The sequence below is a fragment of the Prunus avium genome, chromosome 2 (genome assembly GCF_965620075.1).
Source record: "Prunus avium chromosome 2, drPruAviu1.hap1.1, whole genome shotgun sequence".
NCBI lineage: Eukaryota > Viridiplantae > Streptophyta > Magnoliopsida > Rosales > Rosaceae > Prunus > Prunus avium.
In genome coordinates this window covers 43573386-43590165 of record NC_142285.1, presented here as the reverse complement: position 1 = coordinate 43590165, position 16780 = coordinate 43573386, and the positions used below count along the sequence as shown (strand labels likewise).

The 16780-nt window shown below is 39.1% G+C and overlaps 4 protein-coding genes across 5 annotated transcripts; all 4 read left to right on the top strand.

Annotated features, from left to right (window-relative positions):
* Window positions 1-2330: 2330 nt before the first annotated feature.
* Window positions 2331-4682, top strand: LOC110749597 (O-Glycosyl hydrolases family 17 protein). The gene is made up of 4 exons (XM_021949729.2): window positions 2331-2558; window positions 2640-3619; window positions 3716-4037; window positions 4405-4682. The coding sequence occupies exons 1-4, from the start codon at window positions 2483-2485 to the stop codon at window positions 4425-4427; spliced, it is 1401 nt and encodes a 466-aa protein (XP_021805421.1). The 5' UTR covers window positions 2331-2482; the 3' UTR covers window positions 4428-4682.
* A 152-nt stretch (window positions 4683-4834) lies between these two features.
* On the top strand, window positions 4835-7920 carry LOC110749598 (acyl-CoA-binding domain-containing protein 1). Of its 2 annotated transcripts, none has more exons than XM_021949731.2 (6): window positions 4835-5519; window positions 5809-5914; window positions 6033-6133; window positions 6235-6326; window positions 7304-7401; window positions 7507-7920. In XM_021949731.2, exons 1-6 carry the CDS (start codon window positions 5035-5037, stop codon window positions 7675-7677), a joined length of 1053 nt encoding a protein of 350 aa, XP_021805423.1. In that variant the 5' UTR covers window positions 4835-5034; the 3' UTR covers window positions 7678-7920. The 2 variants fall into 2 exon arrangements, with proteins under 2 accessions (XP_021805423.1, XP_021805422.1); XM_021949730.2 differs by having other exon boundaries at window positions 6030-6133.
* Window positions 7921-8328: 408 nt separating this feature from the next.
* LOC110749660 (Calcium-binding EF hand family protein) lies at window positions 8329-10688 on the top strand. The gene is made up of 6 exons (XM_021949813.2): window positions 8329-9033; window positions 9105-9207; window positions 9314-9379; window positions 9511-9666; window positions 9816-9912; window positions 10045-10688. The coding sequence occupies exons 1-6, from the start codon at window positions 8526-8528 to the stop codon at window positions 10162-10164; spliced, it is 1050 nt and encodes a 349-aa protein (XP_021805505.1). The 5' UTR covers window positions 8329-8525; the 3' UTR covers window positions 10165-10688.
* Window positions 10689-11434: 746 nt separating this feature from the next.
* On the top strand, window positions 11435-16220 carry LOC110749570 (ARM repeat superfamily protein). The gene is made up of 3 exons (XM_021949687.2): window positions 11435-11603; window positions 12472-14895; window positions 14995-16220. The coding sequence occupies exons 2-3, from the start codon at window positions 12485-12487 to the stop codon at window positions 15191-15193; spliced, it is 2610 nt and encodes an 869-aa protein (XP_021805379.1). The 5' UTR covers window positions 11435-11603; window positions 12472-12484; the 3' UTR covers window positions 15194-16220.
* Window positions 16221-16780: the final 560 nt, after the last annotated feature.

Genomic DNA, 16780 nt, shown 5'->3' with positions numbered 1-16780 from the left:
TAGTTGATAGTTGATGATGCTGCATCATGCAATAGCAATAGCAGCCTCCTTTCTTCTGCTCTGAACGGACTGTCAAAATTAAACCAAACCGACAAACCACATACCCCCAACAAGCTCCCACCGCCTTTTCTCCCTTCCTTTGGATGATCATATATTCCATATTATATGCCATTGCCAACCAACAAACCTCCATGAACCAAATTATATGACGACAACCAACAACAAGTGATATACAAGGGCTCTACAGAGATAGCTCTCTCTAGCCCAGGGATCTGAATAATTCTTAGTCGACATATTTCAATCACACGCACAAAGTAGACTTACCGTGCTTTCACCCCCACCAGATCACATCACTGGCGTGTGAGAGTTATATATAACCCCTCCCTCTATATAGCACAGCCCTACACTGCAGGGCTATCAAGAAAGAACCATATATGCTTGCTTGCCATCAGTTCTCTCTCTCTCTCTCTCTCTCACGCTGAGATATATGTATATATATATATATAGAGAGAGAGAGAGAGAGAGAGAGAAAAGTTTGGGATGATTATTAAATAATCCTCTTTGTAATGTTTCTTGCTCAAATGAGTATTCCAAGCCACAGTTGCATGCAGTTTGCAAGCACTGGTGCTTCTGCAATTCTGAGATGCTCATTTCAGCAAGCAGCGTTACAAGAGGAAGATTTTTGCACCAAAAAGGCCTTCTGCTAGCTACCTGAGATATATCATCACCCTTATACAGATAAGTACTACTGCTTATAATTATTCCACTTTCTTCATCATCTTCTTGCTGCTTAAACGTAGCGCAAATATATATTACTTCAATTAATTTGCTCACATCACATCAATTAGCTAAAAGTTTTCCCCTTTTTTCATTTCAAATTTGGATATACATGTTAATTAACACAAGAAATTAGTGAAGCATCAATTAATTATCGGATCATATACCATATATATATATATATATAAATGATATCAATTATAATCTTGCCCGGCCGCCATGATCATATACCAAATTACAAATATATACATGTGCTAGCTATGATATGCATCATGACGATGGAACACTATGATCCCATGTATATATATATATATATATATAGAGAGAGAGAGAGAGAGAGAGAGAGAGAGAGAGAGAGAGAGAGAGAGAGAGATCATCATTGCTTTGGTGCCGGATTTTGAAGTGCCATAACTAATAATTACCATTCATTTTATGTTTCATTGCTAGCCGTAGTTTTGTCTTGTTCAGGCTAAAGCTAGCATTGGAGATGGAGGGAAATTAAGAAAGAAAAGGACTGATGATCGATGTGCGCAGTGCCAGGAGCTACCTCTCTACTCGCTAATGATCGAATTGAATGCATATATGTATTGTATTAATCCAAGTTTTTTCACCATCTTGTATCACCAAAGCAAACCCCATATCTGCTCATTTATTTGATTCTGCGTATATAAGTGATCTCTCTATTATATATATACATGGACATGCTAGCTGCATTTATATGGAGGTTTTTTTTATAGTACTAGTATAAGTGGATTTCTGTAGTAAGGATGCACTTATTTTCTTTAAAATAAAGACATCCTATTTCTTGATTGTAATTCAATAATCGGAACCATTCAGTTTTTAGGTTATTTTTCAAGGATTATTCATGCGAAAGTCAGCTAAAATATAAATGGCTCTAATCATTAAAATACATTGTTGGATAGTCTAAACTAGCTACCTCAGTAACAGACAAACAAGATTTCTATGCCATGCCAGCTGAGCTAGCTTAATTAATTTTTCCCCTTAATTGTGATTGCAAAGGAACAAAGTTGTATGCTACTTTAATTAGTTATTGGTAATCCCCCCACCAAATTACAATTTAATTTGGAGTAGCTCAATCGATATGTATGTTGAACTCGTTCAAGTGATTCGCCAAATCTATTAATCCAACGTAAGTTCTCTTAATTTGGAGTTCACTCAATCGAGGTGCTTGTTATATATAAAAATAAAACTTTGCTGAAAAGGTTGGTGGGCCTTTTAAAATGTCATCCTGCAATTCCTTATCCATCATGGCAAGTAAAGATATAATTCCCCCTAGATATAATTAGAATCGACTCATATACATATAAAAAGCGAGCCAGATTATTTAGCTTTAGCAACTAGCATAATCTTCAATTACTGATATAAATCCCTTGCTTATTACTTTTATAAAACAGCATATATTCAGAGCTTTTATCACTTTCTTCTATTGATATTACTAAGTTTTAACAAAAAGAGTAAGATAAAACAAGGAAAAGAAATCAAAGATATCCACAGGAAAAGGTAAAGCTCTGTCCGTCAAGACATGCACAGACACTTAACCCTTGGCAGCAAGATATCATACTCCCTGGCCTCTCCCAAATGCAAAGCAAAGAATCCACAAGTTACTTCTTCAAGAATGGTACCCTAAGCTTGCATCACCATTCACCTCCCAAACATACAGCACGCACACACACTCTTCTTACTCATGGCAAATTCTCTTCCCAATTTTGCATCATCTGGATGCTGTGTTTTGCTCCTTCTTGTCTCAATCTTCATTCAAGGTATTAATATTGCAAATTCAATTTCTATATTTATGTACCAAAAATGGATTTCCTTTAATTTTTTTTAAAAATTTGTGCTAGGAGGAGTGCAAGGATCTATTGGGGTGAACTATGGCACGATGGCAAATGACCTCCCTCCACCAACCCACGTCGCCCATTTCCTTTTAGAATCCACCATTATCAACCGTGTTAGGCTTTTTGATGCAAACCCTGATATACTACAAGCCTTTGCTCACACTGGCATTGCAGTCACAATCACTGTCCCAAATGACCAAATCCCCCACCTTACCAAGCTTAGCTTTGCCCAACAATGGCTCAAATCCAATGTCCAACCTTACGTCCAGGCCACCAACATAGTCCGCATCTTAATAGGCAATGAAGTTTTGTCCACCACAAACAAGTTGTTCATTGCAGGCCTTGTTCCTGCCATGCAAACCCTCCACGCCGCCCTTGTCGATGCTTCGTTGGACCGCAAGATTAAAGTCTCTACCCCACACTCTCTAGGCATTCTTTCTAGTTCAACCCCACCGTCCTCTGGCAAATTTAGGCAAGGATATGACGTCCATGTGCTTAAGCCGTTGCTTAGTTTCTTGAAAGCCACCAATTCTCCTTTCATGGTGAACCCCTATCCTTATTTCGGATTCTCTGCCGACACACTTGATTACGCACTTTTCAGGCCAAATTCCGGCGTCTTTGATGACAAAACTAAACTCCTTTACACCAACATGTTGGATGCACAATTAGATGCTGTTTTTTCAGCCATGAAGCTTTTGGGCTTTGTGGACCTTGAGATTGTTGTAGCCGAAACGGGCTGGCCATCAGAGTGTGATCCGGTCCAAGTTGGTGTTGACCCACAGAGTGCAGCGGATTACAATGGAAATCTCATTCGTCATGTGACATCCGGTAATGGTACCCCGCTGATGCCGAACCGGACTTTTGAGACGTACATCTTTGCCCTCTTCAATGAAAATCTCAAGCCCGGCCCAACATGCGAGAGGAATTTTGGGCTTTTCCGGCCCGACATGACACCGGTTTACAATATCGGGATCCTCCGGCACACGGTAGCTGCTGCAGCTGAAAACCACCCTAAAAAATTCCCCTTCTTGATATCATCTTTATGTATGTGCTTGATTGGTTTGTGGGCTTCGCTTTGACAGGCTAGTTCGTCTACACCTCTGAACCCAAGCTCAGGCCCAGGCCCAGTTCTTGCACCAGCGAGCCCATCACCGCCAGATGGCCAGAAACTATGGTGTCTCCCCAAGAGGGGAGCTGACCCGGAGGCCTTGCAGAGGAATATTGATTATGTTTGTGGGCTGGGATTGAATTGTGGGCCAATCAAACAAGGTGGGCCGTGCTTTATGCCCAACACAGTTCGAGCCCATGCAGCATATGCTATGAACCGCTACTTTCAAGCAATGGGAAGGAACGGTTATGATTGTGAGTTTGAAGGAACTGGAGCCACCACTGCCGTCGATCCAAGTAAGAAGTTTAATGCAAACACTTTTAAGTTTGGTTTTATCATCTATATATATAAAGCAAACGGCAGAGAATGATAAAATATTCAAAATACCAAAAAATGCTCTTGATTAATGCATATATTAAGAATTGAAATTATTAATTAAATGAGGATAATATAGTAAATTCATACTTTTTCATATTTAAAAAAATTAAAATTAATAGAAAAATCAAATAATGAATTCTATTTTTTAAAAACACAACTTCCGATTATTTTTTTTAATTCTAAAATAAATTTAATTTAATTTTTTATAAAAAGAATCCCTCACAATTATAAAAGCGCGTGCAAAAGACTAGTAATAATAATTAATAATTATTTTTTTAATGACAGGCTATGGAAAGTGCAAGTACTGATGATGGAATGAAATGCAATGGAGGATGGATGGGACCCATGGATTATAAACACTTCCCTACCAATGCTTTCTTTTTGGCCATAGAGATCAACGTCGGGGATTAGTTTAGTGGCTCATGTTTTCTACGATGTAATACCATGGTATTAGTAATTATAATTGTTATTTGTAGTCTGAATTTACGCGATGAATGAAGAAAAATATGTTATTTCAAATTCACTTTATATAATAGTAGAAAATAATGTTTATAATTTTTTCAGTTTACATTGCTAGATGTTTCTTATTTTCGGTTGACAGAAAAAATGAGTAAATTGAAAACTAAAATTAAAATTCAATTTGATCACGGAGCTAGCTTGCATTTGTCCGCGGAGCACCCGATTGTTGCCCCCTCGTAACGACCACCAACACAGCAAGCCCCTTTCCCTCATTGCCATTTATGCGGTGCGCTCTGTTTCCCGGAGCGCAAAACGCCATCTCTCTGAAAAATCTTCATCAGTCTTCTTATTTCTCTCTTTCTCTAGTTCCTCAATTTTTAGGGTTTTTGGGCGTTAGTTCAATCCATTGAGAGACTTCTAGGGTTAGGGTTTATAAATCACCGTACCCAAGAAACAATGGGCGAGTGGCAACAGCTCCTCCAGTCGATATTCCTAGGCCTCATTTTCTCTTACCTCCTCGCCAAGCTCATCGCCATAGTCATCTCCTTCAAAGAAGACAATCTCAGCATCTCTCGCGCGCACACTACTCCCACCGACATCAATCTACCCCGACCCAAACCCCAACCCCGTGACGATCCTCCTCGCTCAGCCGATTTGACCTCCGCAGCAATCGAGGCGGAATCGGTCGTCGCAGAGCATGGCAGTGTCAGGAACGAGAGTAGCGAAGCTGGAAGTGACGATGACTGGGAAGGCGTGGAGAGTACGGAATTGGACGAACTGTTCAGCGCAGCGACAGCGTTTATTGCATCAGCCGCGACGGATCGCCAGAAGGTATCGAACGATGCGCAGTTGCAGCTCTATGGGCTTTACAAGATTGCTACTGAGGGTCCCTGTAGCGTGCCGCAGCCATCGGCTCTGAAAATGACAGCTCGCGCTAAGTGGTATTTGCTTCACCATTGCTCCGTTTGGCAATTTAATTGCATAATTTTATGCTTTATTTGTTTAGATTTTAATGTCTGCTTGATAATGATGGGTGATGTGTTCCATGGATCGGTTTTATTTTAGTCAAGTTTACGTTAATGAAAAATTTTGTTTTTCGAAGAACTAAGCCCTAATTCTAATGTTTTTTACTGGGTAATTGATAATTTAGGGTTGGTTGAACTGTGTAGTTTAGTCTACAGGTTTACTCGCTGAGTGTTTGAATTCTTTTCACTGGGTAATTTCTGCTAGGCAAGCATGGCAGAAATTGGGTGCTATGCCTCCTGAAGATGCCATGGAGAAGTACATTGATATTGTTACGGAGCTATATCCTACTTGGGCAGCAGGTTTGACTGTGGTGAGTCTTTATCCTTTTGTTTTCCACTGTATTTTAGTACTGATGTACATCCACTCACTTTCTGTTTCGTTTTCTTTGCTGGTCTCTTTCCTATCTCTCGACATATGATGACTAGAAGAGCAGAGGTGGAGATGGTAATGCACCTGGTACAGATTCTAACGGACCAATGGGGCCAGTTTTCAGCACCTTTGTTTACGAGGAGGAATCTGAAAATGATTCGTAAGTTTCTTAGGACCAGTTTCATGTTTACATTTACCGCTCATTAGGTGATACTAATTCTTGGAAAAACATTGCTAAGGAGTACTTGTTTTACTTTTCAGCAAGATGGATGTCATTCATGCCTTTGCCAGAGAAGGAGAAGTGGATAATCTGCTTAAATGCATTGAAAGCGGGGTTTCAGTAGATCTGAAGGGTTTGTTTCCTTCTGTCTGTATCTTTAATTAGCTTCATTTAATTTCCAACTGATTCTGAATTTCTGTATTCCATGAATATTTCTATAACTACAAAAACATGGATATTTTCTTTCTTTTTGGGTGGTTTACAGACTAAGGCTGCTCATAAAAAGCTCAGGCCCAGCTTTATTAGAAGCTCGTTTCCTTCTTAAATCTCAGCTCTTTAGAAGCTCATTTCCTTGTCAAATTAATGAGCTACAATTTGTGCTTAATATCCAAGCTTGGTTGCTTAGAACAAAGCTTGATCAACACTGGATTGTACTCTTTAGGCTTGTGAGCAAGTTAGGTAGGTCAGTAGGTTCATGCTATTGTCAACATGCTTCAGTAATAAACTTTGAGAAAATGTAGGATAAAATAAAATCACTAAGGCATGTGTAGAATGAAGGTTGGAATTGTGCATTTCAACGCCAAAAGCGTAATGTTTGATTGAACTGACTGGCTAGTTCATTCAGCTAGAGAATAGACTCAATTTCACTCAAACATGTTACATAACAAAACTTAAAAAGACCAGGCTGGAAGCTAGATTGACCTATGGCACCCCAAGTTCTACTTACATCATACTGAGCTGGGTGCAGAACTCTCTCTCTCTCTCTCTCTCAATGCATGTACATGGCTTAGTAGTTTCTTCTTTTTTGTTAGTCATGTATTTTCTTTTCAACCAATGAGATATTCTGACATTATTAATTTTCTATTTAGGGTTTTGCTAAAACTTGCATAATTTTCAATGAAATTGGTTAATATAGCTACAAAAGCTAAAAGTCCAGAGACTTCAGTTTCTTATGTCTATCCTGATTTGTGAAGCTTTTAATGTACAATTGACAAAAGTGTTCCATTTATTTATATTGGTCACCCCTTTATAGTAGGATGTTGAAGGGAAATTTTCTTGGTAGTATGGTGCTGATATCGCCTTCAAGCAGTTTACTTGCAATGATTGCAGATAGTGAGGGAAGGACCCCATTGCATTGGGCTGTGGATCGTGGGCACCTGAACATGGCAGAGCTACTTGTTAGCAAAAATGCCAATGTTAATGCGAAGGTAAGGTTAAAATGTAAACATTTATTTTAGGTAGGAAAAAGTGTTTTCCCAATTCCATCCCCTGACGATGCCCATTTTAAAATTCTGTTATTTTGGTGTTGGAAGGACAATGATGGCCAAACCGCACTGCATTATGCTGTTATGTGTGATAGAGAAGGCGTTGCTGAATATCTTGTGAAGCAAAATGCAGACACAAGTGCAAAAGACAATGATGGCAGCTCTCCGTGTGATCTCTGCGAGTCAAACTGGCCTTGGTTGCAGTGTGCAAAGGAGTAGAGTCACACTGACTGATGGTTTACTTACTTTGTGGTTTGTTCAAGCTGTAGTAATTTTTGAGAAATTCCTTGTGGATGATGTATATTGGTGATGTATAACCCCAAACCTTTTTGAATCTTTTGTCTTTGGAAAGATTTTCAAGTAGGGCAGTATGTGTAAGTGTAGCCTTCTTTTTTTGGATTATTCAATTTCCCCAATCGTGGAAGTGAAAAGAAAGGTGGAATTCACTGGGTGTTACTTTTACACTATTTGCATATCAAATCAATCGCTACCGTTTTTTGGGTCACCGTATCGATGCCTACTTTTTGCCATTGTACTAGCAATTTGTCTTTTTTCATATTTTGATAGTTCCCGTTCTTAAATGCTGCAAATTCTTTGTTTACCTTTTTATTTCTCTATTTAAATAATAATTTATCTTTAATTTATCTTTGGTAATCTCGTTATCCTTAATTAAAATCACAGAAACGAATATATAACTAATCAAATTAGTTTTATTTATTTATAAATATTAGAAAGACAATTATTTTCTCTGGATCAGCGGCCATGAGTGGTGTGAATAATGTCCATCCATCCATAACAATTTTATCAGTTTCCTTTAGCTACAAAATGAAAATTGTAAATATTGGAAAACACCTGCCTGCCTGCCTGCCTATTGCCTAATAAGATTGCTAATTTGGTACACCCTACGATGTCCCCCAAATCTTCTCTAATAAATCCAAGGCTATATCCTATATGTGCCTCCCACTTCTAACGGTCACTAACCGTTTCTGCCACCACCCAATATTCAGTTGGTCGTTGGCTTATCATCATCACCTTGTCCCATGCCCTGGCTTCTTTGATGCCAAACAATGGCGAAGGCAGTGGTCTATGCGCTACTTGCCACCGCCTTTATCCTTTTCATGGTCTTCTGTCCCTCCAAACAACATGGTCACCACGATCATCTTGGCCTAAACCGGCGTCTTGGCTTCAGAGATCATGTCCCGGTTTTCGACCCTCTTGTTGCCAAGATGGAGCGATATACGGAGGAAAATGGATTAGGAGGCGAAACTCATAACCTGGATTTGGTGGAACACAGTCCCATGATGGAAGCCAGTGAGGTTGAACAAGTACATGAATATTTTAGCGACGAGGGAAAGTTGAACCTCACATTGAGGCTGCTCAGTTTGTTCCCTTTGATAGACCAGGCACCAAAAGATAGCTACATTAGCTCCAATGAGCTCAAGCACTGGCTCACACAACAGGCCGTGGAAAGGTTGAATTACAGGACCCAAAATGAAATGGAATCATATGATAAAGATGGGGATGGAACCATTTCTTTCAGCGAGTATCAGCCCAAGTTTTCCAGTCAGGATCTCGGTACGTAACCCTTTTATTTATTTAACTACTTGGATTGGATGGACGTTGATGTTATGTGGCTGTGAAAACAGAGAAAAATGGCATGGAGCATGGAGAAGCTGGATGGTGGAAGCAGCAATTTGATAATGCTGATGCTGATAAGAATGGAACTCTTACCTTCAATGAATTTAAAGAGTAACTTCTCTTCATTTTTCCATATCACCAAGGCCAAAACTTTTTTTTGTTGAAAATTTTGGTTGATTTACCTTTCCTTTTGCATAAATCTCTATTTCTGTTGCAGTTTGTTGCACCCAGAAGACAGTAATAACAGCGAAATTCATAAATGGCTGTTGGCAGAAAAAATGAAGTACATTCTCACATGTCTTCTCTGTTTTACTTACTTAACATATAATTCATGCTTCATTTTTTCTTTTCCTGAATAGTTTGTTGCAATGCAAGGCAAAATAGATTGACAAAATGTCCGCCTGTAATGCGCAGACGGATGGACCAGGATAACGATGGAAAACTAAATTTCATGGAATTTTCACACAATGCTTATGATAGTTTCAAGAGTTACGTTGAATTCGAAACAGGCGGGGCCAAAGCACCCACAGCAGAAGAGAAATTTGCAGAGCTTGATTTGAACAAGGACAAGTATGAACACATGCCTTGGCTTGACCCTAGCTAACAAGTTTTTATTCTAAATCTTCTTCTTTTTTGTTTGCTTTGCTGCCGAGATTATAGCTAGAGGAATTTAATTAATTACTGAGCTGTTTCAAAATTGCATGGCAAATTTTTGACAGTCTCTTGGAAGTGGAAGAATTGAAACCCCTGCTGCATTACCTTCACCCAGGAGAACTGTCCTATACTAATTATTATGCAAGTTTTCTTATGTCTGAGGTCAGTAATTATATATATATATATATATATATATATATATTGCCTGAAATTCCTGTTTCAATTTCTGTTCCTATTGTTTGACATATGCTGAGATGAATTTCAAATGAAATATGTGACATTTTTTTAATACAGGCGGATGATAACAAAGACGGCAAATTAACGCTGAATGAGATGCTGGATCATGATTATGTTTTCTACAGCACAGTCTATGATGCCGGCGATAATGAAGAAGATTATCACGACGAATTCTAAAGTGTGATGTCATCCCATGGAAATGCCCTTTTTTTTTAAATTTAAAAATATTCTTTTGGCGGAAGCTTATCTTAATTTTGTATATAATTTTTTCATTTGAAGTTGCTAAAAATACTCCCAAAAAAAATAGAGCAACAGATAATTATGTCTTTCTTTAGGTTAAACATTGAGTGATGAAAACTAGTGGTATCTTAGGATCGTGTTTTGTTAGAAGCAAAATAGAAAGTTTCATTAAAAACTCAATTGTTTTCTGCATATTCTCCCACTTGACATAGTTTCTTCTTCTTCTTCTTCTTCTTCTAGAATAGAAGGGACTTACGTTCATTTGTACCAAAATTAAGAAAAAGAAACAAAACATTTTTAGTCCTTGAGAAATGTTTTTGACATTGTTTGGAATAGAAAAACACCTGGAAGCTGGAACATTAAAAATAATCATTGTGTCCAAAGTAATATGCTTTGCCTTTTTCCATCATTGGGTTTCTTCCTTCTTCCTTGACCACAAGTTGGAGACAGAAGGGGCAGGTAATGTGCTCTGCTCTGCTCCTTATAACTGAGAAAAGTCGTATGCAGTTGCAAATTTGCAATCTGAATCCATCCTTGTATCACGTTAAGGGCTAGTTTGGCATTGCTGTGATGTGAAAATAATCGATGTCAGATTTGCTGTGAGAGAAAACAGTTTGGCATTTGGTAAACTTTTTGTTAAGAGTGTTGTTGGTACTAATTCCTGCGTAATCAGAAAATGATTACCGTATAATCATTAAACCTAGCGCATCTTCGAAACTGATTCCCGCATAATCAGAAAATGAAAGCACCTCATTAGCTGCTTTCCCTTATAGCTTTCTCTCACAACAATTTTTAACAATAAGTGATTTTCTCATAATTTACCAAACGAGCTGGGCATCCCAAAATATTTAAAAAATCACTTATTACCCCAAAGCTTATCTATACTGTCTTGTTTACTTGTACACAATACTAATCATCTCCTTTGTTAAGATTAAGATTAATGATTAATGATTTTGATTTTGCCTAACAAGTTTTTATTTTGGAAAAAAATAAAAGAAAAAAGAACAATTATTTCGAATTTGGATTTTCTGAAACCTATTAGTTACTTGCTTAGCCCAAAAGAAAAATACAGAATAATGCCTCTTGGGTCCTAAGATGGGCCCGTAACTTTCGATACTGATTCATTCATAAGAAAAACCTATTTCCGCGAAAAGCGTACTGCATAATAGGGCCCCACGAACAAATTATTGTAACCAATTTGTTTGAAAAAATTAAATTTATAGCTTTCTGCAATCCAAGTCCGTCTTAGCAATTTGCTTCTCTCTTTTCGCTCTCTGTGTCTCTGTGTCTCTGTCTCTGTCTTTGTCTCTGTCTCTGAGGAAGACTTTCCGCTCCCGATCCGTAATCGTACGGTCTCTCTAAGTCACTTTTTTCAGGTAATTCTATCGCTTCCCTATTCAAACCCTAATTTGTTTTAGCGGTAACTTGGGTTTTGAATACTGTTGTATGTTTGATCTTGATTGTATCTGTTCGATTCGCTTAATGAGTATTCGGTTCGTTATTTTCTAAGTAATTTTATGGTCTGTGATTGCTTTTTGTGATTTTTGTTTTGGTATGTGTTAGGAAAGTGTATGCCTTACTGTATGTAATCTCATTCGATCCCTGATTTTCTTTTTATTCAATTGTGGTTTGGATTTTCTGAGTAGGGGATGCGTTCGCAATGGATTTGTTTGGTACAGGTAGGGTTTTTATTGGATTAATATCAGTGGAGTAGGGTTTTTGGTTGGTGAATCTTGGTTCTTTGAATTTAAGAAATTTGCGCTATATATATATATATTCAAATTTGGTTTCTTGATAATTCGCTCGTAGTCTACAGAAACAGCCACTATAGGTTTTGGTACGTTATTTGTGGATATCGGACAAGTTTGTGTGTGTATTTTCCAACTAATTTGAATCTGTTAAATATTTGTATTGTTTGCGACCTTTTCGCAGTGCTTTTGTGAATGGTTGTCAGTTTGATTATTTTGGATTTGCCAAGAAAAATTCATGGGTTTGCAGTTTGCAGTCACATCTTTCTCTATACCAAATTGCTCAAAAGGAAAAAGATTTGTCCAGCCTTATATTTCTCTATGCTCATTTGATTTCAATTTCTTTACTGGCCATAGTTGTGCTCTAATAATCCAGATCAATCAAAATTTCTTTTGGACAGTTTTGTGTTCCCTTTAAAATGTTATGATTCATTTGTCTCCTTTTGCTTTTGTATTGATCCAATGTATCTAAGCAATGAAATTTTTACACTCTCAGATACAATACAGCGATGGAAGTTACCCAGGTGCTTCTGAATGCTCAAGCTATAGATGGAACCGTGCGGAAGCATGCTGAAGAAAGTTTGAAACAGTTTCAGGAGCAAGATCTTCCATTGTTCTTGTTATCTCTTTCTAGAGAGCTAGCAAATGAAGAGAGACCTGTTGAGAGCCGCAAATTAGCAGGTCTTATACTTAAGAATGCCCTGGATGCTAAAGAACAACATAGAAAGTTGGATCTTGTTCAAAGATGGCTGGCACTGGAAACTTCTGTGAAAACCCAGATTAAGATGTGCTTGTTACAGACCCTCTCTTCCCCTGTATCAGATGCCCGTTCAACTACCTCTCAAGTTATTGCAAAGGTTGCAGGAATTGAGCTCCCCCAGAAACAATGGCCAGAACTGATTGTATCATTGTTGTCAAATATTCACCAGTTACCAGCTCATGTAAAGCAAGCCACTTTAGAGACTCTTGGGTATTTGTGTGAGGAAGTCTCTCCCGATGTCGTGGATCAAGATCAAGTAAATAAAATACTGACAGCTGTAGTTCAGGGTATGAACACATCTGAAGGGAACAATGATGTTAGACTTGCTGCCACCCGAGCACTGTACAATGCTTTGGGTTTTGCTCAGGCCAATTTTAGCAATGATATGGAACGTGATTATATAATGAGAGTTGTGTGTGAGGCAACTTTGTCATCTGAAGTGAAGATACGACAGGCAGCTTTTGAGTGTTTAGTCTCCATTTCTTCAACTTACTACGAGAAATTAGCCCCTTACATGCAAGACATCTTTACCATCACAGCAAAAGCTGTTAGGGAAGACCAGGAACCTGTTGCCCTTCAAGCCATTGAGTTCTGGAGTTCGATTTGTGATGAGGAGATAGATATATTGGAAGATTATGCGGGTGATTTTAGTGGGGACTCTGATATCCCTTGCTTTTACTTTATCAAGCAGGCACTCCCTGCCCTTGTCCCGATGCTTTTGGAGACTCTTCTTAAGCAGGAAGAGGACCAGGATCAGGAAGATGGGGCTTGGAATATTGCTATGGCTGGGGGCACATGCCTTGGGTTGGTTGCTCGGACAGTGGGAGATGATATTGTTCCTCTTGTTATGCCATTCATCGAAGAGAACATAACAAAACCAGATTGGAGACAAAGGGAAGCAGCTACGTATGCCTTTGGTTCCATCTTGGAGGGTCCTTCGGCTAACAAGTTAACACCTATTGTTAATGTTGCTTTGACGTTCATGCTCAGTGCTTTAACAAAGGACCTGAACAACCATGTGAAGGACACTACTGCCTGGACACTGGGAAGGATTTTCGAGTTCCTTCATGGTTCAACTATGGATACGCCCATAATTACCCCAGCAAACTGCCAACAGATCATCACAGTTCTTCTTCAGAGCATGAAGGATGTTCCAAATGTTGCTGAGAAGGCCTGTGGTGCTCTCTATTTTCTGGCCCAGGGTTATGAGGATTTCGGCCCATCACCTCCCTTAGCTCCTTTTTTCCAGGAAATTGTACAGGCTCTACTCACTGTTACTCACAGAGCAGATGCTGGGGAATCACGATTGAGGACTGCTGCATATGAAGCGTTGAATGAAGTTGTAAGGTGTTCGTCTGAAGAGACTGCCCCCATGGTGTTGCAACTTGTTCCTGTTATCATGATTGAACTGCACAAGACTCTTGAGGGCCAGAAGGTTGCTTCTGATGAGATAGAGAGGCAGAGTGAATTGCAAGGACTTCTTTGTGGGTGCTTACAGGTCATTATTCAGAAACTAGGCTCATCAGAGCCAACTAAATATGTTTTTATGCAGTATGCGGATCAGATAATGGGACTTTTCTTGAGGGTATTTGCCTGTAGAAGTGCTACTGTCCATGAAGAGGCCATGCTTGCCATTGGGGCCCTTGCATACACAACTGGCCCAGATTTTGCAAAATACATGCCAGAGTTTTACAAGTATCTGGAAATGGGGCTTCAAAATTTTGAGGAGTACCAAATCTGTGCTGTCACAGTTGGTGTGGTAGGGGATATTTGTAGAGCAATTGAAGATAAGGTTCTACCTTATTGTGATGGAATTATGACCCAGCTTCTCAAGGATCTATCAAGCAACCAGTTGCACCGCTCTGTAAAGCCTCCTATATTCTCCTGCTTCGGTGATATAGCTCTTGCAATAGGAGATAACTTCGAGAAGTACCTGATGTATGCCATGCCAATGATCCAGAGTGCTGCAGAGATGTCTGTCCACACAGCAGGTGCTGACGATGAAATGACAGAGTACACCAATTCTCTGAGAAATGGAATATTGGAGGCATACTCTGGGATTTTCCAAGGTTTCAAGAACTCCCCAAAAACCCAGCTCCTGATATCTTATGCTCCTCACATCCTGCAGTTCTTGGATAGCATATACATGGGGAAAGACATGTGAGTTGTTTTAATGTCTAGTTTTTGTTACAAAATTGCATTTTTTGTTTTGTTGTTTTTCTAATTTCTTTTTTTAAAATTATATCCACTGGTATGTAGGGATGAAGTGGTGATGAAAACAGCCATTGGTGTCCTTGGAGATCTAGCAGATACACTGGGAAGCAATGCAGGTTCTTTGATACAGCAATCTCAGTCATGCAGAGACTTTTTAAATGAATGTTTGTCTTCAGAAGACAATTTGATAAAAGAATCTGCAGAATGGGCCAAGTCGGCCATCAGTCGTGCCATTTCTGTTTGAGGCTACTGCCACTTGTTATATTCCATTTGTTTGGAAGTCCCTGCATGCATTTGGGTGTGTTGAGTTGGGTCATAGGATTGCATGTGTCAAGTCATCGCCATTTTCAGACAACAGAAGCTGTCAGTAGTCTTCAAGTTGTCACTAACTTGCATCATCTCCAAAAGTTGTGACTAACAATTGCATCAGCCCCTCAGGCTTTGGGTGGTGAGTGTCACAGAAGCGGGTCAAGGCCTGCAATAAAAATTAACAAAATTCTGTGTGTCACAGAATATGTGGGGCATCGGAGGAAGGTCAGAGACGTTCATGAGCGTCAGTTTTCTGAGTCACCGAGGTTAATTGCTGTTTGAAAGCTAAACAAAATCTTGTTAACCTTTTCCACCACCCCGTGGTGATTTCCTCCCAGAGAGATTGGGGTGAGAACAGATGAGTAATGCCTAATGTTGTCGGGGTACTGACGTCTTATCACTACCCTCAGCAGCATATTCCTGAAAAATCCTCCGTAGCAGGTCTTCATTCCTTGAATTCAGTCAGCTCCTCCTTTTGTTCCGTGTTTGCATATTCGCCATCTTTTTACTTGTCCTAGCCAGTGCGTATTCCTGAGCATCTCCGTATCAAGTCTCCACTGTTTTCAGTTCTCTCAAGAGTTGAGCATTAGCATGAGCTATTTTGGAAACGCAGATCTTACATTTGCATTAGCCAGTTTTCATTTTTCATCTTTGTTAGGAGGTTGTGTTAGCTCATATTGTCCAATACTATGCATTCATGAAATCATTTGTTATGTCGCTTTTTGAAAGACAGGGTTTTCTTTTTTGCTTGGGGAACATGTAATCATATATGTTTTTGTTTATTCTCTTTTGGGAAGTTGTTTATCATTAAACATCACAAATTGTGATGGCATAGGGAGGAATGGAGCATGATATTATTTGTTGGAAGAGGCCTTGTATTTGTTTATCTGCCTGCCTCATGTGTTGTTTCTTTAAAGTGATATTCCAAAGTTTAATGCATAGCAAATACATTGCTTGAATAATCATCTTGTTGAAGAAGCTATCAGATTAGAATGATGGATTATTGCTATATTTAGTTATGCGCACATTGCTAATGCCTTACTAAGGTTTTATATTCGATTGCATTGGATTGGGGTCGAGGAAGCAAACCCTGAGAATTGCATAGGATTAGGTCAGCCCTAATTAGGATGAAGATGATGAGCTTTGATTGGATTGGAGGGTAAAAGTAGGAGGAGTTGGATAAAAGGTGGTTTGTAAGTCTTTTTGACCAAGTACGCATTCAGCGCACCAATTCGTATTCAGCCCTGAATTGCAAAAACAACCAAATATGGTTATGTATAGTTTTCAAAGGAAAAAATATATGGTCAGGTAGGTTCAAAGAAGGTAGCTATTGACAATTTGTGATATGACTGCCACCATCCATACCCAGCATCTTTTTCTGGTAGCCCCCCCTCCACACCATGTGAGGTGTGTGAGTAGTACTACTACTTTTTAGCCCAAAACAATTGGATGTTTTTTAATCAGAGAAAAAGAAAAACAGAGGGCAAAGGGCAGATGGGGATGACATCATCACAGTAAGCAT

Bases quoted from the DNA above. Each gene is read 5' to 3' on its own strand.
- LOC110749597 (XM_021949729.2), top strand. From the start codon at position 2,483: ATGGCAAATTCTCTTCCCAATTTTGCATCATCTGGATGCTGTGTTTTG. The intron at 2,559-2,639 runs GTATTAATATTG...AATTTGTGCTAG, and splicing joins TGTCTCAATCTTCATTCAAG to GAGGAGTGCAAGGATCTATT. The intron at 3,620-3,715 runs GTAGCTGCTGCA...TCGCTTTGACAG, and splicing joins TCGGGATCCTCCGGCACACG to GCTAGTTCGTCTACACCTCT.
- LOC110749598 (XM_021949730.2), top strand. From the start codon at position 5,035: ATGGGCGAGTGGCAACAGCTCCTCCAGTCGATATTCCTAGGCCTCATT. The intron at 6,134-6,234 runs GTAAGTTTCTTA...TTTACTTTTCAG, and splicing joins GAGGAATCTGAAAATGATTC to CAAGATGGATGTCATTCATG. The intron at 7,402-7,506 runs GTAAGGTTAAAA...TGGTGTTGGAAG, and splicing joins ATGCCAATGTTAATGCGAAG to GACAATGATGGCCAAACCGC.
- LOC110749660 (XM_021949813.2), top strand. From the start codon at position 8,526: ATGGCGAAGGCAGTGGTCTATGCGCTACTTGCCACCGCCTTTATCCTT. The intron at 9,208-9,313 runs GTAACTTCTCTT...TTTCTGTTGCAG, and splicing joins ACCTTCAATGAATTTAAAGA to TTTGTTGCACCCAGAAGACA. The intron at 9,380-9,510 runs GTACATTCTCAC...TGTAATGCGCAG, and splicing joins CTGTTGGCAGAAAAAATGAA to ACGGATGGACCAGGATAACG.
- LOC110749570 (XM_021949687.2), top strand. From the start codon at position 12,485: ATGGAAGTTACCCAGGTGCTTCTGAATGCTCAAGCTATAGATGGAACC. The intron at 14,896-14,994 runs GTGAGTTGTTTT...ACTGGTATGTAG, and splicing joins ATATACATGGGGAAAGACAT to GGATGAAGTGGTGATGAAAA.